Consider the following 26608-nt stretch of genomic DNA (forward strand, 5'->3'; position numbering starts at 1 on the left):
ACCGTCCCGCATTGAGCTTGAGTAGGACGAGATCTTACTGAGAACTCCTACGGATGTCCTCTGGAGAGTACGCTTTGCTCTATTCCCTGTTACAATGGGATATCTTTTAATCGTCCCGCATTGAGCTTGAGTAGGACGAGATTTTACTGAGAGCTCCTACGGATGTCCTCTGGAGAGTACGCTTTGCTCGTCTATTCCCTGTTACAACGGGATATCTTTAAACCATCCCGCATTGAGTAGGACGAGATCTTATTAAGAGCTCCTATGGATGTGCTCTGGAGAGTACGCTTTGCTCATCTTTCGCTGTTACAACGGGATATCTTTAAACCGTCCCGCATTGATTTTGCGTAGGACGAGATTTTACTGAGAGCTCTTATGGATGTCCTCTGGAGAGTACGCTTTGCTCGTCTATTCGCTGTTACAACGGGATATCTTTAAACCGTCCCGCATTGATCTTGCGTAGGACGAGATTTTACTGAGAGCTCTTATGGATGTCCTCTGGAGAGTACGCTTTGCTCGTTTATTCGTTGTTACAACGGGATATCTTTAAACCATTCCGCATTGATCTTGAGCAGAACGAGATCTTATTGAGAGCTCTTATGGATGTCCTCTGGAGAGTACGCTTTGCTCGTCTATTCGTTGTTACAACGGGATATCTTTAAACCATTCCGCATTGATCTTGAATAGGACGAGATTTTACTGAGAGCTCTTATGGATGTCCTCTGGAGAGTACGCTTTGCTCGTCTATTCGTTGTTACAACGGGATATCTTTAAACCGTCCCGCATTGATCTTGAGCAGAACGAGATCTTATTGAGAGCTCTTATGGATGTCCTCTGGAGAGTACGCTTTGCTCGTCTATTTGCTGTTACAACGGGATATCTTTAAACCGTCCCGCATTGATCTTGAATAGGACGAGATCTCATTGAGAGCTCTTATGGATATCCTCTGGAGAGTACGCTTTGCTCGTCTATTCGTTGTTACAACGGGATATCTTTAAACCGTCCCGCATTGATCTTGAGCAGAACGAGATCTTATTGAGAGCTCTTATGGATGTCCTCTGGAGAGTACGCTTTGCTCGTCTATTTGCTGTTACAACGGGATATCTTTAAACCGTCCCGCATTGATCTTGAGCAGGACGAGAGCTCTTACTGAGAGCTCCTATGGACAACCATAAGACGTTTTATCTTGCCAGGACAAAAATGGGATAAAATCGAGATGATCCCGGGATCAATTTTGCTGTGTGGGTGTAGACACCATAGTTTGAAACCTTTTAAGCCGAGAAAAATAAACGTTTTACGGTCTAAGAATAACTGAGCGATGCATAGGATGTGCAAGTCACATGCAACCAAGACGAACGCCGAGAGTTGTCTCGTGGCTTGTAGGAAGTCTTTGTCGAAGGGAGAGAAGCAAAGAACAACATTAAAAATGGAAATGGGTATACCTCGTGGACGGTGAAGTCAATACAATTTTTTTTCTACTCAAGATTTTGTCAGTTTGACTAATGATTGATTTATGTAATAAACGCTGTATCGAGAGATTTGTAACGATCATTATGGTGTTGCCTCGCATTCCACCATATTGCATCATTAATCACGGACTCGGTTACAGCACCTTTTTTAGATACGAAACACGATATTTCTATCCGCATCGACAATCTCGAAGACTGATTTGATCGAGTCGGCAGAATTAAGCAAGCGCAAGAAAATCTTGGCGAATCTATGACGAAACATATATTTTTGTTCACTTTGGCCCAAAAATAGAATGGGAAAACGAAGGAACTGCAATGATGAATTTTCTATGCATAACAATATTGAGTAATAATACTGTTTTTATGAATATGGCAAATATTTTTAAATAGTATTGTAAAAAATAAATATAACAAATGCAATAATTAATGTAAAATAACTCGCAACGATAAAATTTAAGTTTATTTTTTATTATGTTATAAAGTGAAAAGTAACGTATTATACTTTTAGACAATTTAATTTTATTTGTTTATTTGTTTTATATATTAATTTTGAATTATTACCAGGTGTGTAGTTACAATGGTAATAGCTCGACGAAACTCGAGTATATCAGAGAGAGTGATTTTTGTATTATATTTTTTGATTGGAGAGAACGGGGCTGCTATGCCGACATATGCTTCATGCTTTTACTCTTTAACTGGAGCAGGTAACGTTGAATTAAATGTCGGAAGAGGGAGGGTGCTGGTAGCAAACTACAAAGCGATAATTATAATGTATACTCTTCCGTATATTCCCCCATAATCACCTGAATTATATTTGGTTGAATAGTTACTCGACTGCTTTCTCTCAATATTACATTGAAATTCGATGATTCCCTTCAAAGAATCGCTTTCAAACTACACGTGAGCATTAATAAATTTTGATCTGCAATATTTTTATCAAATGTTATATTTATCTGTTACAATATCATATAGTAGCCGGGAATAATTTAATAAATAAGATTCTTAACATGATTAATAATGTAATTTTTGTCGCACTATAACTACGTTGAATGTGTAATGAAAGATGTGAAATAATTTTTTTACTGCTTAGTAACTTTAAATAAAGTACATCTGTAAACATATCATACAAGATTTACGATGCCGTAATAATTTAAGAGGCGGTTTATGAAAACCTATTTACGGCTATTTACCCTAATCGCCTCTTGGCGTTGTTATGCGAGCACATGATCTATCGATAGACAGCTCTCATTTTTCATCTCGAGGATCATTTGACAGCTGTAAACTTTTGCGCTAAATGCGAACCGTCCCGTCAGGGTTTTCGACAGGTTGACACCACTCCCCAGGCAGTAAGAACGACAGATGCAAAAGTTTTATGTCCCATTGTGCTAACGCGCTTTGTGGTAATATTTGTTTCATCATGAATGCTGAACATTTTCCGGACCGTTAGGGTAGTATTTATGTGTTTATGAGTATACATTTGAACAAAATTTATTTCAAACTGAACAGACAAAAATATATTTCAGGCGGCAGTAAAACGTTATAAAAAAAAAACAATGAAATTTGTATATAATATTATAAGTATATAAATTAGTTATTGTAAATAAAGTCACACATAATATGACTCATAAAATTGGATGCTTGAATTACATATATTACGTGTTCCCGTTTTTTATTATTCTTTCTTTTTAATTAGGCACATTTTAATAAAATAATATATTAATAATATTAATAATATAAAATACAAGTTAAATAATGTAATGATTAAAAATATTAATTTCCGTTTAATTAAAAATATTAATAATCCTTTTTTGAAAAATCGAAATTGTATTTAATGTTTGAAATATTTTCTCACTTTATATTTTTAACTACTTTGATGTATTATTTTATAATATTATATTAATTACTATTACTGCGAAAATGATCAAAATGGTAATAATATTATATTAATTACTATTACTGCGAAAATGATCAAAATGGTAATATGATAGTTGTAACTAATGTATAACACATTGAGAAAAAAGTTAATTTAACTATATTTTTTAACTTGATTAAATTTCTTCTTTCAGCTGAAGTAATTATGTATTTAACAACTTAAATATATGAAATACTTAACCTTTAATTCAAGTATTTATATATTTAATTAAAATACATAAAAATTAAACTGAAGAAATTTAATCAGAAAATCATTTAATCAGAAAGTTGAAAAATTTAGTCAAATTAACTACTTTTTATGCAGTTAGTGTGCATATCTTTGTTTGTTGACATATCTCGATGCTTTTCACTTGGTAGATCAACCACATAAGTCAAACAATCGTATGCAGTTTTGCGGTTCCTCCGACACCAAAGTGCACGTAGGAAGTCCGTAAAGGTGCACGACTGAAAAACGACACCCTGTGTGTATTGCGCATAAATAACACGTCGCAGCTCAAGGGTCGAGAATCGAGTAACCACCGAGGGTGCGTCCTCATCTTCCTGCGTCCCGACCGCTTCACCGGTCATAAATCACTCTTTATATACGTTTCAACGCGAGATCGTGCTCTCGTAAAATCATTCTTTCCTCCACGTGGTTATCCTCGGGGGGAAAAATGTGACCGCGAATGCGGTTGCAGCGTTAGCCTTCTCACGATTCTCGGTCAGCGGTAAAAGATTTTGTTATAAAAGATAACTGCAAATACTGAACAACTTAATAAAATTGGAATTAACAATTATCTGTGCCTTACAAAATTAGAACTTTCTATTTACATAGCTCATGCGTAAAATGTCGTTATCTCTAGCGTATTTAAAAAAAATTGATTATTATCGTTTCATATATTGATAATTTTCACGTACACTGTAAAAAATTTTTTGTAAAATTACAACTATAATAGTGGGTAATTTTGAGACCAACTATAATAGTTGTAAATTTACTTTTGTCTATAATTTTGCTATGTACAAGTAAAAAAAATTTAATTTGTCATAAATTTGTTTACAGTGTATACACAAGTGTAAAAAACAAATTAAGAAATTATTGCAAAATTTATTATACAAAATTACATATACAAGAAAATTTACAACTATTATAGTTGGTCTCAAAATTACCCACTATTAGAGTTGTAATTTTACAAAAATTTTTTACAGTGTAATACATGTACGAAATATTAAATTCCTGTTTCGTTGGAGAAACTTTTTTATTATTGTCATAAGTAACATCAGATTATCTATCATAGTCCATATAATGGTCTGATCAGAATTCGACGCGATTATGTTTCACGAAATCCGTTTCCAGATCGTGTTACTTGGATCATACAGGCGAAGCGTGCCGTAATAGAGCGACACATCTGTAATGAGATCACTTTGAGGAGATCGCAAAGCCACAAGATCTCGGAATTCGACCTTCTCACGAACGATTTAGGTGCATGTTTCCCGCGCGTGCAATACATTTGCATCTATGTGGCAATAAGGATCACGGCCGAGCAATGAAGTGACCAATAAAAATCATGGATGGAAATCGAGAAGTGCATAAAGCGAAATATAAATCAGATTGATCGATCATGCTCAGAGCCATCGACCTCGATCCGATTCGGTTCGATCTTTTCTCACACTTTATAGTTCTTCATGCGTGTCTTCCTGTTGATGAAAACGGCCTTCAGCGGAATAGTCATCTCCGAGAAAGGAATATGATAGCCAGATAATACATTATTATATTATAGAGGAAGTCGCGAATCTGAAACGGCGTCTTCCGTGTCAATAAAGTCCTAATTGGTTTATTAAATGAAAAAAAGGAATCTTGTTTTATCCGTTTTCTGAACTTGATCTTTTCCACTTCTAGGAGACTGATGATTTTCCTGCAAGTTAATTTTTAATCATTAACGCATGTTTGATCTTAACTACAAGCATTGCCGGCGCAGTAATTTTGCGTAGCGTATAATTCGAATGAGAACGCCGCGAATCAACGTTCGCGACTGAAATTACAACTTACGCGAGATTACAACTTGCTCGCCTGCACTAATCTTGACGATGCTCCACGAATAAAATATGAGAGATCATTTATATCATCCTTCTCAGTCTAACGATTGTGTTTTTTAACGAGCATAGATTTCGCGTTTCCTGCCTCGGCTGAAAAGAATCCGCGTCATTCCCTCGAATGTGCGATATTTTCCGTAATGAAGCCGATGTCTTCGTTAAAATTTCCTCGACCGTAAAAGGTCCGGTCGTGTGCTTGAGGTAAAATCCCGCGACGATTAAGGTGAACGGGCGACCCACGTCGCAATAAAGAGAGAGAGGGAGGGAGGAAGGGAGAGAGAAGGAGCTCGCGTGGCGACAAACGTAGACGACTTGGTCACGAGGTACGACCTTTACCGCTGCGGAATGTAATATCTCGAGACACTTGGGTTCGTGGCTACGGCGATTATCGATTTCACGTGCGACCGGTACCAGTTTTCATCGCGAATACCTGCATTTCTACGGCTAATCGCGCGGCGGGCGCTCAATAAGGCAGGAAGAGGAGAAGTGAAAGTGGTCGGGCGCGGGAGGGAAAGTAATAAAAGTACTCTTGAACTTTGCAATAACGCGATTGGTGTCGAAACGTTTTGACCGAGGCGTATTTAAGTGCGCTGTTGCGTATAAAAGACGATTCACAAAGAAATGTGGATGTTTTCTTATATGCAGATTTGAATAAAGGATGCATTGCATCAAGATTTTATTGCGATAGCAGTTATATCATGCGATGCCTATTTTTGTCATATCCTGATGTCTTTTGATCTTTTGGTGAAGACATCAAGATGTAAAAAACAATTTTCATTTTTACGTCTCATGTAATTAAATTAAATTATTAAACATATTATTGGAGGAAAAATATTGCCGATATATCGGGAGAATAGTTTTTTTATATTTCTAAGGCCTATTTCTACCAACGTAGATTAATTTTAATCTTGGTTTAATTTACTTGTTATCTCATTCTAGTTCCAAAAATTAGAAAGAGATAAAGAGTAACTTAATCCAAGATTAAAGTTAATCTACGTTGGTAGAAATAGGCCTAAGAAGAATAATTTTTATATAGTTATATTATAAGTCATTACAAAATGATTGTGTGCAATGTACTTTCTCTGACTTTAAATGTCAGACTTAGAGTTACTGTGTTATTATATTTTATATTTAAGTATATACACATGACATGGCACGCGATCGAAGATTAAGTAATGGACGAGTTGTATGAAACATTTTATGCACCAATCACTTCGTATATTTGTTTTCTTAATTATAATATTGCTTAATCACGATGCTCTTTTCTTCTCTGTGTGCATTAACGTATATTTAATGTACATTTACTTGCGGTTATTCTATTTTTTTTTTATTAAAGGAAATAAACGCTTATATCAGCACGCTTACGCACGTTTACATTTTCTACTATAATTTTCTCAAAGAGAGACTTTTAACGTTATGATAATCATTAATTGCAAAATAAGTGGAGGTAAAATAAATTCAATGTCTCAATATAAAGTCAAGGAACATCTATGATTATTTCATTTATAATCGTGACTTTTGCTCCTTCTTTAGAAAGATACATCCGTATACATTATTTAATAATCTTAGTGCAAACTACCGCTTCTTTTAATTAAAAAAATATAAGTACGATTGTGAGAACAATTGTGTGTTAGCGAATTAATAATTACTATGTCAGAAATGTAAGGTCTTTATCTTACTTCATGAATAATCAATGATACTTTGAATTCATCCTGCTGCTGAGGTCGGTTTATTTAACTTATCCGCCGCGATCATAAATCGAGTCAAATGGGACAAACCAAAGTGTCTGTGGATCTTCGCGAATAAATGATACATCTTAGACTGCACGTGCGCAATAATGTCCCGCGTAACTCTACCTTTTCCGTAGCATGCAATAGGATTGCAGTAGGAGAAAGTATCGTGACAGGTGATTTGTTGTCGCTGGAACTAGCGTCGGAAAACCATCCTCGAATACAAAGAACGAAATTTCCTCCGGCTATTCCGGTTGAAAACGAAAAGTCGTTGCATCGTCACCGTCCGAAATTTGCATCAGGAATTAAGTTGCGCGGGAAAGGAAGCCGTGAGCTAACTTTCGAAATACGTCTGCTATTCGAGTGTTATAGGCGTGTGTATCGTTCACAAGAAGATTCTAGTGATTTACCGCAATGAAAGTTCCAACCGTAAATATTCAATGCTGTAAGCATAAACAAGTTACACCTGCAATTTATGAAACCGCAATTATTTCCAGAAATCTGCAGTTTTTTCTTCCCCTGGACGAGCAAACTTTCCAGCGTATTTGCGGGAAGACGATTCTTCAGTAATGACTATTTGATTGCATCTTTTTTTTTTACAAGATTTGCTACATGGTATTTGTAATTATAGCCAAGATCTTTTATTGCGGCTTTTGTTTTATAATATCAATTTTGTTTTTCACTTTAATCCATTAATTTTTTTCTCTATAACTTTATCGCCTTGGAAACTGTTTTTTGACTGTTTGATGAGAATAATTTAATGTAGCAGAATCTGCTGTTGTCTTTTACATTCGTAATTCGCAGTTATGCGAAGAAAGTCATTGTTGATATCATCTACTACATTGTTTCGTTAAGCATGCCGGGTCGTCCGCATTTTTTTACTGTAATTTTTCTTGCGTGACATTCCACATTGGCCAACAACCTGTTATAATGATGAACAATCGATGTACTGTGATCTGCTTAGCCATATCAACGGGAAAGTTTTCCGGTAATTATTTACGTTCTCGAAGAGAGCCGGTAAAACTAGGAAAACCGTTCGGCAATCAACTGATCGTCAGCTAGCGTGTTTTCTAATTACCGCTGTCTTATCGTTAAATAGTCAAGAAAATGTTATAAGTACCGGTTGAATAACCAGTACAAGCCGGGAGTCTTAAGAAATGACTTAAAGCCCGCCCATAGCTAACGATAATGTATGATTACTTTAACGGTTAATTAATGTTGTTTAATAGAGCACATAAATTGTTCGAGAAGAAGATTAGGAGCCGCTTTGAAGGCTCATCGCAATGTACGATAACGATTGGACAATATTGCAAGCCACGTGTCTTGCGTCATTTTTATTTTTTACCGCCTAGTATTAATAGGATCTAACTATCGGATGACAGAAGGATAGATCAATTTAAACCGACTGCGTCGATTTACTGATGGCATGCTGGCGTCGCAAATGGAACATCGCATAATGTTATCGAAGGAAATTGTTCTAATTCGTGTAGTTGTGCATTTTACGAACTATCATTACATTGTTCGACTGTACGTTTCAAATAGTTAAAAAATTTCGCAAGTTTCAATTCGGATAAATAATTTAAAGTCGAATCGAGATTTAAATGTGCTCGAAATTATTATCTTGCTTGTACCCGCGCAAATGATTACATTGTTGATCAAACACCTCTAATCGCTTGCAAACAATTTGATTTGCAGTAGGAATAAATAATTTGCGACGCACTTGAATCACAAGGTGGAATTCAACTGTTGTTAGCATACCACCGCCGCACGGAGCGCGATATATACGGCCGATTAGGTCGGACGATTCGTAAGACCACCGTGATCAAACAAAATGTGAGTCATTGTATTCGTCCATGGAGCCGCGTCCACACGGCACTCACCTATAATTAATTTCGCCGCGGTATGCTAAGTGCCTCGACGCATTGACTTGCATTTTTATCGCTTGCCCACTCTTCCCGGCTTTTGCTCCCGTTTTCTTTCGCACATCGACTTCGCGCAAAATCTGCTCACGCATCCGCACGTTACGCGTTAAAAAATACATATAATCGCAGGTACTATATAGAGAATCGCGCACGCCAACTATAATTATTTCCAGCTGTCGATCGATGAAGACACGGATTGCCCTCGCGTTTGCGAAAGATCATGATACGCACGTATCCTTGATCAAGAGAGATGTGTTAATTAGACACTTTCATTGCACGTTCGAAGAGTTATTAGCCGCAGTCGAATCCTTCCCGAGAGACACATGCAGGGAATAATCTCCGTCTCTAAAATAGGACTTTCCATTCTCGGCGAATATGGATACAGTGTGCGCTGCCGTAATTAGAAAGTATAATCGGCGCCTTATGCTCAGGGGTCTTTGTCCGTGCGCCTACGAACTTCCTTGATATTAATTGACAATCTATTATGATAATCAACGATACGTGTCAATTAATGGACGTACGGACATAAGCGTAGTCGTTCGTAAGCAAGGCACGAATCTACGTATTCGCGAAGTTGGTCACGGTTTAGATAATCTAGTTTTTCACGCTCCAATAGTTACCGAGAGGCGCCTTTCTACATTCCGCCGCAATAATCACAAATCGCAATACCAATGTTATTTTATTAATTAATACGTTATAATAATTATTACTCGTAGAACAATTTCGGTATAACGCGTACATTTAATAATCAAGCTGGGAATTTATGATGGATTTGCATCGTCTACGCTTTCTTATATGATAATGCAGTAATTTGCGTCAGTTGAATGCAATTATCGTAATTTATTATATTTGATTACGCTCATTTTATGTTCAATATATATTTGCATGAGAAAATTGTTACACAGTTTAAACAATCATGTCAGAGAGACTTGAATTTGTATATACAATATATATAATATATATGTAACGTACATCACAAGTCAAAGATATTATGGTATTTGTTTGATGGTCTTTCAAATATGCAAGTACAGTTAAACAATTGCACTTTCACGATGATCTAGGATTTGCGCGTTATAATGAGGGCGCAATAAATTAACAAGTCATTGACAGACTTTCATAAAAATGCGGGTTGGTTTTCTCGTGTAAATAAACAATTAACGACACCGCAGGGCACTTCGAAAGCGGAAATGGAGAATGCGATTTCACACGTGGACTTTTAAAGAACTGCCGCGAGATAGTGGCTGTTGGTACATGAAATTTAATAATCACCCCTATGCACACACATCAACTGTGTGTGAAGGGGTCGCACGCCCATTCAGAGGAGGATTATAGCTTGTACGAAACGGTCCCTCTGATTAAACGACTCGAGAAAAAAAGAGAAGAAAGGGGGAGAGATATATCACGACCCTTGAAGCAATATTTCACATGCTTTACAAACCGCTTACAATCATGAAGATGGACCGGACGAAAATCGATCTGTTTCGATAGAAGATACAATATACTGATTGGAAAGTGTATCGTACAGTACAGAAATTATATTACCGACACGCGTGTGAATTTATGCTCATGTATGATTTTGATCAACGAACACTTTATAGAATCCGATTTCCAACTGTGCTCGTAATTACAGTGCATTGAGGCGTGTGTCAAGGTAATTGTATGCTATTTTATATCGATGTGTGATTTTATCTGTGACAAGTTTTATCAACTCAAAGCTTATTTTCAAGAAATTGATTTTCGAAAAATACTATTTTTATCGTGCGATATGAATAATGTTAAAAAAAATTAAAGCGGTTGCTTTGCAGAAGGAAGTGTAATATAGTTCTATCGCGCTATTAATAATAATGTGAAAAATAAAATATATTTTTATATTAAAAAGAAACAATAAATTTTAATTAGAAATTAATTAGGTATTCTTTTTATTCTATGATGCATGATTATATTAATAATTTAAGTACTTGAGTGTGCGGGCAACGTGAAAAATATACTGCACGTGCACTGCATATGATTCTCTCGCTAGTCGTGTTTCGATGTGAGACGAAGGGAAAAATAGCTCCGATAATTCTTCTTGTTTCTTAGGGGAGTTAGCCACGTGCATGTACGTGAACGAACGTCAGGATGAACGAAGATCATCCCGCATAACGCGTGCTACGCTCAATGATCGATCATAAAAAACACACATCCGTTTCACGTAATTATATTCCCAAGGACGTAATTTGATTTATACATTTATAGGATATATATAGTACAAGATTTATCACCAAACTAACAAGTAATAGCTGGTTCCTTAAGAAATTAATGTGTGTTAATATAATGTTAATATAATGTTCGATATGTCAGAATATGGTAACGGATTTTTTGAAAAATAAGGAAATAAAAAAATCTTTATTTTTTTCAACTGCATAAATCTTGTTAATATTCGAATTGTTATGTGAGATACTTTATAACGAAGTAGCTCATTTCATTCAGGTTTATTCACATTTATTCATATTTATAATTTATAGATACAATCATTTTATTGCATAATAAAATGCAGTAAAACTGCAATAATAAAATTAAAGTGTAATGAAACTTTTAATAGCTTGTGCTACTGTGTGCTTTTAATAGCTTGTTCCCAGGTCATCTCGTATTCGAATTCACATTTATTTTTTTCCTCTGCCCACGATATCAGCACGGTAGCGCATATAAAGTGCTTACGTACTGCAAACTTTCTACTTACGATATTAAAGTCTCACGGCGCCACGGGAGACGTGATATTTTATCGGGATGCAACGTGACGCGTATCACGCGCCGACCGACGTTACGTGCGAAATACTTTCCTCGTCGTACAGAAGTCTCCTCGAATGTCCCCCTCCCTCTCGTCTTGAGCGTCTTCGATCGCATATTAATGTGTTATTACGTATCTAATAAGTAAACCGCCAAAAGAAATTTCTTTCGGCTGCGGACGACTTATCAGGGGCGCGTTACGTCGTCTGTAAACCGTGCGTGGAATGCGTAAGATTTTCACCCGCGACGGGGGGGGCTTCCTCTCGGTCTTCCTCCGCGATCGCATGTTGCATCCCGGGCTATCGTGGGATGGACGAGAGCGTCTTTCGTCACGGGCACTCGATCGTGCTCCAGGATGCAGCCGAGCCGTGTCTAAGTGGATTTCACGCTCGCACGAATGCGAGAGTGCCGTGTATCATCGCGCCGAGATGCGATACGTTGCCCGTGCGCGCGGGATTTTCTGTGTAAACGCACGTGTTATCCATCCGAGCGAGTTGACGATGTTGCACGGTGGCGAGCCGGTACGGGCCCCCTTTGGCTTATCGCGACATTATTTACCCCCATATGTCGATTTATGGCTCTCCCCCCCCATTAAGGACGGATCCGCCGGGCACCGCGGGAGATCTGCAGCTCCGGCACCGGGCGGGGATCCGGGGGATACCGTCTCATTGGGAGACGGGAGAATTCTTGTCCTTTATCACGCCCTTCGTTATGAGTTGGCGGATGAAATATTCGTCTGACTTCGCATTCATCGCGAAGTTCTAAATGAAATTCTAGATGAAGTTCCGAATGGAATTCTCCGGCGATAATGAGCAACGCAGGAAAATAGCATCAGATTCCGCCGAATTAATATTTCATATTAGGATTACTATCGGAAACTTGCACGGGTGTATTTGTCATGTTGATTTACGTTCTCCTTCTTCTTTGTGTTACAGAGACACCTGGACAAGGGAAGCGATCTTGCCGAGGCGGCGAGCGCGAGCGGACTCCGCGAGCTCGCGAGGTCTTTGAAGCAGCACTTACGGGGATTCGGTTCCCGCTTGGAGGATAGGCGGGAATACTTGGAGGACACATCGAGATGCTGCCTTCTGCAGGATCGCGCCTACGAGTGGGCGCAGGAGGCTCGCCTGGCGAGCGAGAGGAAGTCCCAGCAATTCTTGATGGCGAGGCCACCTCTACCCCCCGAACACTTTACCGAGATGATGGCTCTGGCGGAGAAGCTCGGTAACGAAGTCCTCCTGGAGCAATGTCGTATCGCCCGAAACAAGTGCGCGGAGGCCCTCGAGATCGCCAGGTCCACATCCGCTCCAGGAAGTCCCGCAAGAAGAAGATCTTTCACCGCTTCCGAGTCGACCTCCTGGGACGACACCTTAGCCAAAAGTAAGGCTTCTTTTTCTTCTTCGTCTTCTTTGAAGCCTCGAAAAGAATATTCGCAAGTTGGGATTACACATGTTTCAGGAACGTCCTGGGACGATAGTGACAGCAGCGCGTCTTATGCTTGTCCGATGGAGAGCGTCGGATCAGCTGGCAGCGGTGGTCGACCGGTGCTAGACAACATCGCCGAACTTCGAGAGAGTGCCGAGCAACTTCTGGATTGCTCACCGCCGCGTACACCTCCGCGAAGCCCGGCACCACGAAGGCTGGTTAAGCCGCCAGTAAACTCGCACCTTCATAGATCAGCCAGCATCGCGCCAGGAATGAAGGCAAAAAAGTATGCTTGTGCATTTTTAATCAATCTTTTGTTTCATTCCTTTGCCGTTTCTTAATTTGCAGTTAAATTTTCCAAGGAAGTAAAAAAATTGATATTGATAAAACAAGAGAATAAAAAGAATATTTTAAATTAATTATAAAAATGGAACAGTAAAGTTATTAGTAATCCTAGGTGCGACATTTTTATTGCTGTGTCATAGCTATTTTAATAGTGGCCTATTGTTCCACCGTAATTTCCGTTATGCCATCGGACTGATTGTTAAACAATTGTAACATCGTTAACCAAGAATTTCACCTTGCAGAACAATACTGCTCATAATGAGGGAGATGATACAGACTGAACGAGACTACGTGAAATCCCTCGAGTATATAATAGAGGTAATTATTATGTGTGCATTGTTAAAGTTTATTCTTGAGTAATTTTATTATTTATTGCGCTAAACGTAACATCTGTAAATTTTTTTGTAAAGAACTATATTCCGGAACTCGTGCGGGAAGACATCCCGCAGGCTCTCAGAGGACAGAGAAACGTGATCTTCGGTAATGTTGAGAAGATATACGAGTTTCACAGTCAACACTTTCTACGCGAACTAGAGCAGTGCGAGCAATCGCCCATGCTGGTAGGACAATGCTTCCTCCGACATGTAAGCATAACTATATCGAAGTTTTTTATTGGTCCAAGACATAAAAGAAGTAAGATATTAAATAAAAATAAATTTCTTGCAGGAGAAGAAATTTTATCTTTACGCCTTATACAATAAGAATAAACCAAATTCTGATTCGCTAATGGCGGAATACGGCTCGAGCTTCTTCAAACAGAAACAATTAGAGTTAGGAGATAAAATGGACTTAGCTAGTTATTTACTAAAGCCGGTTCAGCGAATGGGAAAATACGCTTTGCTACTTCAGCAACTGGTCAAAGCCGGTACAGATTTATCGGAACAATTGTCCGGCAAAGAAGAAAAGGACGAGAAGGAAGATGGTATGAAACCAATGGTCGAAGGTGAAGCGGATTTGAGAGCCGCTGAGCAGATGGTGCGATTTCAACTTCGACACGGAAATGATCTTCTGGCGATGGATTCCCTTCGTGATTGTGACGTAAGTTTCATTTTATATATGCCTTAATATAAAAAAATAAATAATTATTCACTTCAATAATTAAATTAAATTTTACACTAAAATAAATAATTATTATAATTATACATTATTAATTTAAATTTTTAATGTAAATTTTTATTATAAACTAGCTATGCCCTGCCACGCGTTGCTGTGGCTCTCTATTCTTATGCTACGTTTTTTTCAAATTTTTTTTGCTTTCGTTGTTTAACTTTCAAGAGCCTTGCTTTACTGTTGCTCTTTTTATTTTATTTTTGAATAAGCATTTATCCATCTTTAATAAATCTAATATTCATTTATTCACGTACTTCTAACTTTTTTTTCTAAAAGCTGCCCTGGATTTAGAAATCCATTCAAAAGACTGTTTTAAATAAGTTCCTTTTTTTTAATAAAATAAAAGTCATCTTTATTTTTCTTATTACCTTAATTTAAACACAATAGAAACATTCTTCGCCTCTCCCGGTCTCTCCCGTCTCTCCTGGTCTCTCCCCGTCTCTCCCCGTCACTCCTGATCTCTCCCCGTCTCTTCCCGTCTCTACTCGTCTCTCCCCGTCTCTCCCGGTCTCTACCCGTCTCTCCCCGTCTCTCCCGGTCTCTACCCGTCTCTCCCCGTCTCTCCCGGTCTCTTCCCGTCTCTACCCGTCTCTCCTCGTCTCTCCCGGTCTCTTCCCGTCTCAATGTGTCAAAATTTCATTAATATTAATGAAAAACTATTTTTTACACTTAAATTATGGCCATCATTTTTGAAACACCGGTATATCCAAAATCAAACCCCATAAGAACACTTCCGGTTACGAATGCAACGTTGTGTCAAAATTTCAAAGCAATCGGTGAAAAACTTACGGAGATCTTAGATGGGGAACAAACATTTACATTTTTATTTATATAGATTAAGAATTACATCACAATTTCAATATTGTAAAAAATGTGATATTTCACAGGTAAATGTAAAAGAACAAGGTAGGCTATTGCGGCAAAATGAATTTTTAGTCTGGCAAGGAAAAGGCAAAAAATGCCTACGTCAAGTCTTCCTATTCGAAGATCTTATACTCTTCAGTAAAGCAAGAAGATTTCCTGATAGAAAGGTAATACCCTTTTGCATGTCACTTCGCATTTTAACGTTTTCCTATTTTATTTTGTTATTTGCATTTACATTATGTACATTTGTGTTTTCAGAACCTTGATATTTATATCTACAAACATAGCATTAAAACGACAGATATCGGCTTGACCGCCGTTATCGCAGACTCGCCTACAAAATTTGAAATCTGGTTCCGTAAGAGAAAACCAGGAGATACATACACGTTACAGTGCGCGAGTGAGGATATTAAGAAAGCCTGGACTGAGGAACTAAGCAACCTCCTGTGGAAGCAGGCGCTTCGAAACAGAGGTGATTCACCATCTTCACTTCATTTATTAAAAAATATATATATCTTGTCAGAATGCTAATTGCTATCGACGATATTTCACTTTGTAGAAGTGCGCCTAGCGGAGATGTCGAGCATGGGCATTGGGAATAAGCCGTGTTTAGATATAAGGCCTAGTGCAGATCAAATAAATGATCGCTCTATCAGCGTAGCTCAACTCTCTAAGAGTGAGTACGAGAAAATTATATATGATATAATTTATATAGAATATTATATAACACGAGAAAATTGAGTTATCGATAATTATTTTTATATCACTGAATATTAAAATATTCGAATTTGCTTGTACAGCACCTAGATTTAGAAACTCTATAGCGGTGTCAATGACGGAGGATTCCAGTCGTTGCAGCAGAAGGCCGCACAGTGTAATTTCTGTTAGCTCGTCTTCGAGCAGCGGTGGAAGCAGCGGACCTCCTACAACACTTAATCTTGGATTAGACACGAGTCCACGACCGCATCATCGTAGTACTACACTGAATAGCCAGTGTAGCGTCGGTGAGTATTACATTTTGATTTCAGTGGTCTTTAAAAAGATTCAATATCACAACATTGATTTATGATGTTAATATTTTCATCGTAGAAAGTGGTATCATCGCTGATATCTCAATTGTGTCGGATGACGGGGGTGACGGCACCGAGAGAAGTCACTGGAATTCAACTTTGGAGAGTCCTACGTCCCTCCCTACCACTTCCACTCCACTGCAGTCGCCAACCAGCGCAACAGGGGCAACAGTTACTCCTGCTTCCTCAACGGATACGAATCTCACATCTTATGACCAAGACATGTCCATTAATCTATGAATTTTCCTTGATATGGGGAACATCAGAAAAAAAAAGAGTCTATCATTGATTCCTTGCAAGTTTGTGTTACGATTACAGAGACGTAACACATTATTGTGGCATATTTTATTAGATAGGTACAATGATGTAATATCGTTACACGAGTACTGTAGCATTAGAATACATTGCATCCTTGAGCAACTAAGCCTATAGTTTAAATGACGTAATGGAAAAAAATATAAAGTCGCATGCAATTCGGTAAGTTTCGCCGCATTACGCTTAACATGTGTGCCCAGCTACGAACTTGTAATTGCATTACATAAACGTAGATTTTTATCTTAAAATTGCGGAGATAAAGTACCGAATTTGAACACATTTAACTTTCAAGTGAATCCGTCTGTAAATCTATCTTTTGATACGCTTCGACCCACAGATTTATGAGATCGTAAAGCTGTTACTTGTGAAGCACACTGATAACTAGTTTCTGAAGTAATGGCAACATGTATTTTCTTATTCCATCTATTAATTTTATCAACGTGCTCAAGATGTGAGATAAACATTGTTCTGTCAAATGTACGTTTACATGTCGAGGTATGCTACAGTACCATAGACGATATGCACTTTTGCCATCCTCATTTACATTGGCATTCCTGATTACAGCGGCGGAAAATTTTGTGAAATTTCCGATAACTTGTAACAGAGCGAGAAGTGAGAGAGAAAGAGGGAGAAAGAGAAGAGTTTTATACATTTATTTATATATTATAGTTAATAAATAGTAATATTTCAATTCCACATTGTGTTCGCGCTTATTGTATTATATTAAGGAAAATATATGATCAATACACATTTTAGAGAGATGCAATTCATACAAAAATTCGAGAAAATGTATATTTTCCTTAATTATCATCCATTTTATTGATGCTATCTTTCGAAGAGATGCATCTAATAAGTTGATTATGGATTATATATATATTCAGGAATGTCAAATCAATGCGCACACATACATACCAATTTGTAATATAATGTAATATCAAAGGTTTATACAATATAGCCACAAGTAATATAACCAATAGTCTATATATTATATATTTCCAGATTATATATCAAATATATATACATATTATATATAATATTATATTCTTTTTATGTCAGAGTCATTTGTAAAACCTTTTATCACCCGTCGTAGATGTAAATCTAACTCTGGCCTGTACTCAAAAGCCAAATTTTTTCTTTGTACGAAGTACTATTATGTTTAAGAAATAAATTTGTTTTTATACACGTGTGGATAAATGTTTTGGAACAGCTTAGGATCAATTAGAATGGTAAGCTTGCCTTAAGACAATCCACACTATATTCTAATATTTTTTTTCATACATCAATTTAACTATGCAGAATCGCTCAATTCCACCTAACGATTATATAACCGGAAGTATTTTTTGTACATACATAATAACATATTACAAACTAGAAAATTTGCAATCAAGTGATTTTAAGAGATATTTGAGGAATGGAAAAATTAAAATCAATTTCGTGAACCTTTAGAAAGTCTTTTAATAATTTGAATAAATGTAAATGAAATAATAACTGTTTGTCAATTTGTGATTCTGCATTGTTACATTTGCTTCCAAATAAGTTGATTAGCCATCCTTATTGCCAAGGTCTGTCAAGGTATTGTAAGTACCTTATGGATAGTGACCAAACTGTTTATTTCAAATCTTTTACTTGAGAACAAAAGTTGCAAGTATTTAGAAGTATAGATGTAGATTATAAAGTATTACAAAGAACTTTGGCACAGTCCGATGCACCCTATTTTATTATATTTAATCGCAATTTACAATGATTTACAATCAAATGTAATTGTGTTTACCTGAATTTGAACTATGACATTAATATGCCATACGTACATCGGTGCACCTGGCTGAGCATCCCAAGCTTCGAAAGTAAAACTAAGCGAAAGAAAGTAAACAATCTCTATTTTCCACATGTCTGTGAATGCGTGTTTGGTGTTGCTTTTGAATTAGGGATGTTGGAGTAACAATAATAACAACATAGTACCTTATAAGAAAATATGCCGATAGTCACTTAATATTACATGTTCTTAGATATTTATTATAATATTTTTTTAAGTAGAACATTTTAGTCTGTAGATTAAGTACTTTCATTATAAATGAAATGTATATATTACATTTAATAACACACAATTATTTCAGTATTGTACCGTGTCTAACACCGATGTATTTTATTACTTGCTAAATATACTGTATTGGGTGCCTTTTGTAGAGAACTCAAATGTTTTTGTGAATGTTATCACACCGTATTATCTACCACGTATGTCTACAATTTCCAGTATGTAATTATTTGCCGGAATAAATATTTCGATGTTTCATATATTTCAAATGATTGTTACAATCGTTATTTTGCAATCGGCATATCGTGTATTTTATATGTTTGTAGTAAAATTTCTGCAATTAGTTTAATAATTCTCACGTGATCAATGCAAGCCGTTTTTATGTTTTACATACTTTACTTTTCTTAATTCATGTATTAAGAGTAATATCTTTTGAGACAATGTACAGTAAAATGCAAAATATATAATGCTAAAAGTTAGTTTATATTAAAGTAAATATTTTTTAATTGCACACTTATTAAATTTTACTTTCAATCGTGATCGTTATATTAATTAGTAGAAAAGTAATAATGAGCTGTAGCAAAATTTAAAAAGTCAGATCATAAGTATTTTAATAATTTAAAGCTGTTACAAGGCACATGAAAGGCATGTAAAAGTGATTGCTTCATAAAAGAAATATCTTCTTTAATCATCTATCAACCTTATTTTAACGTGTATGTATTTAAGTTCTGTTATGTGAAGCACAATGATCTTGTAATAATTTTGTATGATACATTAAAAAGGTTACGCGTATTTTAAAAGATTTACAATTTGAACAAGACTAGTCATTGATTTTTTAAGCATACAGAGTTATAAACACTATGTCATAAAAGTTAAAAAATCTCCCTCAAAGAAATTTTAAACTACATAACTTTACAAAACATATAGCTTTTATGTACAAATAAAAAATAGGTTTACAAAAAATGTACAAGTAGCAATATACAATTATATAACAGTGCACTTCTTTTTATGTTTAAAATTAATATCGCATGTTGACAAAGTCACGACCGTTTGTCACAATTGTTTTTTATCTTGTTTTAAATCCTCGGGACAAGAGGCAGATTTTTTAACAGTCTTGAGATCTACTGAGTTTGATTTATTTAAACATGGTTCTTGTTTTTGTAATTCTATTTGTTTCTTTTTCAATAATGACCCTCCTGTAAAACCTAAAGACGAAAAATTGCTTCATCTTCATTTCTTACTTCATCATCTCTTATGAAGTAATTCATATCATTACTTCATAATACCCGATTTTAATTTTACATAAATTCATGTAACTTACCTAAAATACCACAACCTACGGCAGCAAGACCACCAAATTTCAGTCCAGCTATCAAACCTATTGGTCCTCCAATACATGTGCCTAGCATAGCACCTGCTATGGGATACGCAGCAACTTTATATGCAGAAGCCTTCTGTAGATATCGTGTACCTTCATTCACATTTATTTGAGTCTCTTCAATATTATCTTCCATATTATCCACCATCTCTTTCTGATCCTGTGTGATTGCAAAATAAAATATAAGGGAAGGAGAGAGCAAGGAAAGGGGAAACCCTTTCCCCCCACCCTCTCTCATTACGTTAAATTGTAAAAAATTATAAGAATTATATTTATCTCTTCAAAGTATATATCTTGTAAGTCAAAGTAGAATTATATACTCACATGTACAACTTTATTAAATTCGGCAAAGAGTTCATGTAACTGCTGTATTTCCCCTTGCAGACGATTCCAGACATGCAGACATGTCTGTTGATGCCGCAAATCTTCCTGTTCTACTTGCAATTGAATACCACTATCATCAAGTGGATCTTGAGTTTCCTGTGGTTTACTTTCAGCCATAGGTGGTGATGTCGAAAAATTCAATTCCATCTCTGTTCCAACCACACATTTGTTTTGTATTCATAATAAGATTTTAGAATTTTAAACCAAATTCAAAATGAAGAAAGAGTATTGTATATTTATGCTGTTTCTTACCTAAATACTCCTCAATCGCGCTCATGATGCTCGATCGTGCGTTGGTCGTCAATTTATCAAATTTACCAATATCAACATCAAGAACCTGCGCTCTGAGAGTGTCCATCTGGTACAACAATTCCTTTAGTTGCTTGATGATCCGAGAGACATTTATGTGCTCCTTCCGAACCTGTTCCCAATCGTGTTGTTCCTGATACTGTAAGAATTTAAATAGCCCACGTCAAAGACTCTAAAAGTATGTAAGATGTGTAAAACAAACATGCATACTTTCTTGATATTGTTCTTATGTCGCTTCAACAAATTTACATGATGTGGTATGGCAACATTGAAATTATTGATTTGGATTTCTAGGCGTCTAATAGGTTGCTTAATCGTGAGACTCTCCGATAATGCCGACATGCTCCTGGTAATGTTTCCCTCCGCTTAACTGCGTATATTCTTTTGTGTATCTCCTTGCAGAATTGACACAATCTCAAAGTGCACTCTTTAAGTTTCAATCTTCTTGCAGTTGTTTCAGCGAAAAATCTTCATGATAAAAAAGAGTGTTGGATGATATGTAGAATTGCACAATTTGATAACTACGTTTTATTACTTTATCAAATTCACGCATTTCGTTCAAAACAGTCCGAAATAAATGATCAGCTGTTGATCTGCCCGATGCAACACACGCACAAAAGATTGTAAAAAAAAACTGAGCGCTTTCTCCATCTGTAGTTACAAATTACTACTAAACAGCTACAAGTTTTAATGCGCCACGTAAGATGGCGGGTAATGTATCTTTTAAAAGAGAATCTGCCGAATATTCGATTGATTACGCGCGATTGATCAATATTCTTTTACTTTTTTTTTATATATAATTTTTGTAATAATAAAGCAAAATACCTGTCAAACAATTGTTTTATCACGTAGTATTTTTTACTAATGTTGTATTAAAATTTATTAAATTTTTTATGTCATAGACAATTTCCAATTTTTGGCAGATTTTAGAATATAATGCTATTAGTTAATTTGCTATTTACCATGGCTCATAAAGTCACAAATAGAATTTTATCGCGAATTCCGACGGAAATTATTGCGTCTGGGATAATGGGAACGCTTTGTTCACGAAATACAGGCAAAATATTACCTCAATAAATTTCACATATTTCACGTTTACCACTCGTCAAAAGTGTGTGCTTTTGTGCAAATGATCGCGAAATGAAACGTCAGGCGTCGACGTGACATTTCGCCCTGCGATAATGAATTCATGTGTGCGATAACGGAAAGGAAAATTGCTAATCGCGTTTATAACGAGCGCCATTCGCAGCGGCCATTGCACATGCGCGGCCGCGAAAGTTTACCGCCATTATTCCGCGCGCCGCGCGTCGACGCTCGAGCGTCTGTGGTTTTCGCGCGTGAAAAAGCAAGCTCGCGACCCTCGTCCCACCCCCGAATAAGCGTCGGCAGTGTCGAAATAAAGTACGGAATAAAGTGCCGTAGTGTGATAATGCGCGGTCGTGTTCTAAAAGCGGTTAATCGGCGCGCGCGGTAACGCGAGTGGACCTGGGTAGACCGCCGTTTGTGTGCCGAACGTTGCCGTGTGTCCGTCGTGTGTCCGCTCATTCGAAATCATGCGTTTGACACGTTCCGTCAATAACATAATCGGTTAATCGTCGTGTGCACACCTTTACATCATTTTCTCGCTACACCGCGCGACGCTGTGCAATCGGGTATTAAAAGTGTCGGCCGGCCGCGTCGGACGGACGAATTAATTCAGGTACGTACATATTATACGTATGCACCGATTGTAATTAGCTGGATTCCGTTGCGTTGTGTAAATTTGTATCTCCGGAGTCAGAAATACTTACGGAGTTCGGTACGGACAATGGTTTTTCGAGAGGCAAAAACCTGCCTCCTGTTTCTTAACCTATAAGTTGGTGGGATGGCCAAGTGGCGGTGTTTCGTTAAATATTCCATTCTTTTAAGTTGGCAGCGGAGTTTTATACTTTCTTATTCTCGTTAAAGTTTAAAGGATCCAATCTCATCAACTTTGATTAACTTAAAATCGGTCGATTAAATTTATAATTTTATCAGCTGCAAAACTTGTAACTGATTATTTACCCTAACCGAATTTTTTAATTATTTTAATTACATGTACATTACTTAATTTTTAATTAAAGCATTATATTTTACATGAATAAATTACAGTTTGCAGAAAATTTGTGTGGACAAGGAAAATAATACAATCAATTTCAAGTTTTACAATTGGCAATAAATTAATTTAATCAAAGATGGTGAGATTGGGCTATAAAATTTATTATTTTTACATTTTCTTATTTTATAACAGTAACGTAAATTTAATCAGTATGATTTCATATCTCTAAAGTTTTTTTAATGATACAATTCTCTTATATGAGAAAAGAATTTTTGCCATGATATTTGCATTATATTTATTTGTTTATATGTTAATGTAATTTGTCTTTGTAAATTTGTACTTTGAGAGTCGCATAAAAAAGACGAAATATTTTCTAAATGCAGTCGCACGAATTTTAAATGAAGATTACATGTAACATGGATCTCTTATATTTACATGAAAAAAGTACTATATTAACAGCAATTTAATTAAAAATTATTTTATTAATTTAATAATAATATTAATAAAAAATTGTATTAAAACGAGAGAGCCGTAAACATGACGTATTTGTTTCGTTATTTCATTAAATACTAGCAGATTTTTACACACTTTTTTATCTCAAATCTTTATAATTTGGATTCGAATCAAAATATTTAAATCGCAATTACTGTTTAGACGTAGTTGTTTTTTCTGAAAATCTGATCAACAATAATAGAATATTTGAAAAAAAGATATACTTATATGCGATGAAAATTGAATTTTTTAAAAGTAAGAAATTTTTGCCTCTTTATTGACAAATATTTAATAAGTAAATAATTCTGACTATTTCTCTTTTTGAGTATAATAATATGATAATAATTATGGATTCAGAAAACAAGGATGAAAAAGGGATAGAAGAGAACAAGATTGTAAAAAGAATTTTTTTGTTCTTCTATGCATTTGATATTATTTCGATAAAGATTATATTTATTTACAGACTAAAATTTGTACCATTCTCAGCTTTCATTAGGTTTGAAAGAAGTAAAATAAAATATTTTTTTAGTTTCCATGTGTTTGCTTGAATTGCTTACTTCAAAATTTTTTTTTTATTTTTTTTTATTTTTTAGAGAGTAAATGATGAAACAAACTTTAATTTCTCAAAATATTAAAGTAATATCAAAGTGCACATAAAAATGAAGAAAATGTTATTCTCTTTTCTTTTTCCTTTATTAACTGTGTTATTACATTATTTTTTTTGTAAATATTAAGAAAATCTTGAAACGAAATTTACTTTTAATATTAAATACAGAGTACGATTACGAATTCTTCATCTTCATCACGTTTCGATGTTTGCATCGATGCGAAATAGATTTGGCACTCAGATTCAGCTCGCATCGTTTTAAATTTCAATGAACGACACACGGCAGATGCATAATCTATCGTCGGAAACTCGTGATAAAGGATCAGGAGAGAAACCGCGAGTGGGATACACATGAATTTCACGAGAGTCAGTCGTCATGTCGATTTATCTCGCATTAGTTCTGACGCACAATCCATTTCCGTGAATTGAAGATTCAACGTGAACGGCAGGCCCTATATAGGTTCGCACGTGTACTTTTATCCCGTCTGCCGGAAATTATGGGCAGCACGCGCGTGAGATGTATGCACGGGGATGATCAATTATGCCGCTACCTCGCGATTTTGATGCCCGGTGCGTTCACGGAATCCCGGTGAGTTTTACAAGGGGCGAATGTACAATTTGGTATAAATCCCGGCGAGGCTTTTGGTAATGAAAAACCGATTGCGACCAAATAGGCTCCGGGCTGCTGGTGACGTGTAATCGAGTCTTCTCTTCTGTCGCTTCGTCGTATCCACCCCGAGCCCCCTTTTTGTCCTCCCTTTCGTCCTCCTCCCGTCCATCTCGTTCTCCCTCTGGCCCCTTGATTTTCCCCCTGTCCCAGCCGTGCTTCTTCTACCACCCATGATTCCTCCTCCGGCTTCCATTAGCTGCCATACGTCGTCTGTACACAGAGATCCGTTTTGTCCTGCTTTCGCGTGACCTTTTATTTCAAACTACCGCATTCAAATTACCGCGGGCTATCTGGATATTCGATCCTTTGACCTTTTGTCGCCAGACATTTAGAAGCGCTTTTAAACACCAGCTACGATTTCCTCTGTCATTCACCACTACCTAAGTTGCGGTAAATATGTAATACATAATAATTTATTTTTTCTAATTAATTTGAATTGGATTTAATTATTTATGAATATTGTCGTCTGTTATGTGACTTTATTTTATGTATATAAAATTTGTGCGTGTGTAACTTTTTCAGGGAATTTGTTTTTACTCCTTTTAACATGTTTTTTTAAATATAAAGTCTCAAAATTATTTAATTTACATAATTATTATGCAGTTGCTCTTATGAAAATACTACTTTCATCAAAGCAGTTTTTAAATACTAAAGTTTGTAGATTTGTTAATCTTGTCGTTTTTCTAGAATATGCGGATGCGGGAAATATTATACCATCTCAAAAGAAAAATTCCTGATCTCAAAAGAAAAATATTAAATTTGTTTGGCAGAAACAAATTTCTTTCTTTAAAATAAATAAAAAATGTTTTTTCTATTTTAAAATTACTTTAATGTTTATAACAGTTATTTTGCAAGATGCATGTAAATTTTTTTATTATTTTTATTAATAGAAATATGAATTTGTTTTAAGTATCTGCTTATTAATGCAAGGAAATATTTGCCGATGTGTATCTACTATTTGAATTTATTTTGGTTTACGCATCTTGGATTGACTTAATTATATTTAATATCTGTTGACCAGAGAGAAAGAGCTTCGTCTCTCGTTCTTCAGCATAATCGAAGAAAATTTACATAAATATATGGTGCTCTTTTGTGATTAATTAATTACTCTAGTGCAGATTTTGTTGCATTAATTATTTTGAAAAAACAATTGTGCTGATTTAAGACTAAAATCAGCACAGTTACATGAAAAAGTTAAATAAGATAAAAACCAATTAAGAATTTTTTTAATATGAATTTGTTGGCTAATTAGTTGCTCTACTTTTGCCTTAATTGCGTAATCTCTAAAAAAATTAGTGAAAAGTAAGTATAAGTACGGGGAAGAATAAAGTACTCTTATAGGATTTGTTACGGAAATAGAGCAACTAATTAGCTACAAATTAATTACATTAAAGAAAAAAACCTTTAATTGATTTTTGTTTATTTTATTTTTTTTATGTGCTGTGCTGAGTTTAGTCTTAAATCAGTGATTTTTTTTTTATAAAAAGAGTAACAAAGTCTGCAATATAAATCTGCAACTAATTATCTACAAAAGAGAATAAATATTAATGTAAGTTTTTTGGGGATTGTGCTGAAGTGTCATCTTTATAAACGTTAATTAGGGAATCCGAATCCAGTATCTTTAAGGTGGAGGTTACGTAT

General features: G+C 35.9%; 3 protein-coding genes across 6 annotated transcripts in view; 2 read left to right on the top strand and 1 right to left on the bottom strand.

Moving 5' to 3' along the window:
- Window positions 1–19206, top strand: part of LOC105837583 — a 329160-nt gene extending 309954 nt beyond the window's left edge. The window contains exons 14-23 of one of the 2 annotated variants that reach the window (XM_028194396.2): window positions 12825–13269; window positions 13348–13600; window positions 13902–13977; window positions 14070–14243; window positions 14326–14697; window positions 15657–15800; window positions 15892–16105; window positions 16193–16309; window positions 16434–16637; window positions 16723–19206. In XM_028194396.2, the coding sequence (XP_028050197.2) occupies window positions 12825–13269; window positions 13348–13600; window positions 13902–13977; window positions 14070–14243; window positions 14326–14697; window positions 15657–15800; window positions 15892–16105; window positions 16193–16309; window positions 16434–16637; window positions 16723–16943 (2220 nt within the window). In that variant the 3' untranslated portion in view covers window positions 16944–19206. The remainder of the gene's footprint in view (window positions 1–12824; window positions 13270–13347; window positions 13601–13901; window positions 13978–14069; window positions 14244–14325; window positions 14698–15656; window positions 15801–15891; window positions 16106–16192; window positions 16310–16433; window positions 16638–16722) is intronic. The other variant, XM_028194397.2, reaches the window with a different exon arrangement.
- The window catches only part of LOC105837584 (syntaxin-17), an 87945-nt gene extending 66187 nt beyond the window's left edge, over window positions 1–21758 (bottom strand). The window contains exons 1-5 of one of the 3 annotated variants that reach the window (XM_036282931.1): window positions 21332–21756; window positions 21065–21260; window positions 20753–20961; window positions 20372–20588; window positions 4618–5293 (exon numbers count right to left, since the gene is read on the bottom strand). In XM_036282931.1, coding sequence (XP_036138824.1) covers window positions 5274–5293; window positions 20372–20588; window positions 20753–20961; window positions 21065–21260; window positions 21332–21463 — 774 coding nt within the window. In that variant the 5' untranslated portion in view covers window positions 21464–21756 and the 3' untranslated portion in view covers window positions 4618–5273. Of the gene's footprint in view, window positions 1–4617; window positions 5294–19039; window positions 20256–20371; window positions 20589–20752; window positions 20962–21064; window positions 21261–21331 lie in introns of those variants that run through there. The other 2 variants (XM_012682480.3, XM_036282930.1) reach the window with 2 other exon arrangements.
- Window positions 21759–22510: 752 nt separating this feature from the next.
- Window positions 22511–26608, top strand: part of LOC105840746 — a 171261-nt gene continuing 167163 nt past the window's right edge. The window contains exon 1 of the mRNA XM_036282343.1: window positions 22511–22820. The gene's annotated coding sequence lies outside the window, so the exon portion shown is untranslated. The remainder of the gene's footprint in view (window positions 22821–26608) is intronic.

This window comes from Monomorium pharaonis, chromosome 2 (genome assembly GCF_013373865.1).
Source record: "Monomorium pharaonis isolate MP-MQ-018 chromosome 2, ASM1337386v2, whole genome shotgun sequence".
Taxonomy (NCBI): Eukaryota; Metazoa; Arthropoda; class Insecta; order Hymenoptera; family Formicidae; genus Monomorium; species Monomorium pharaonis.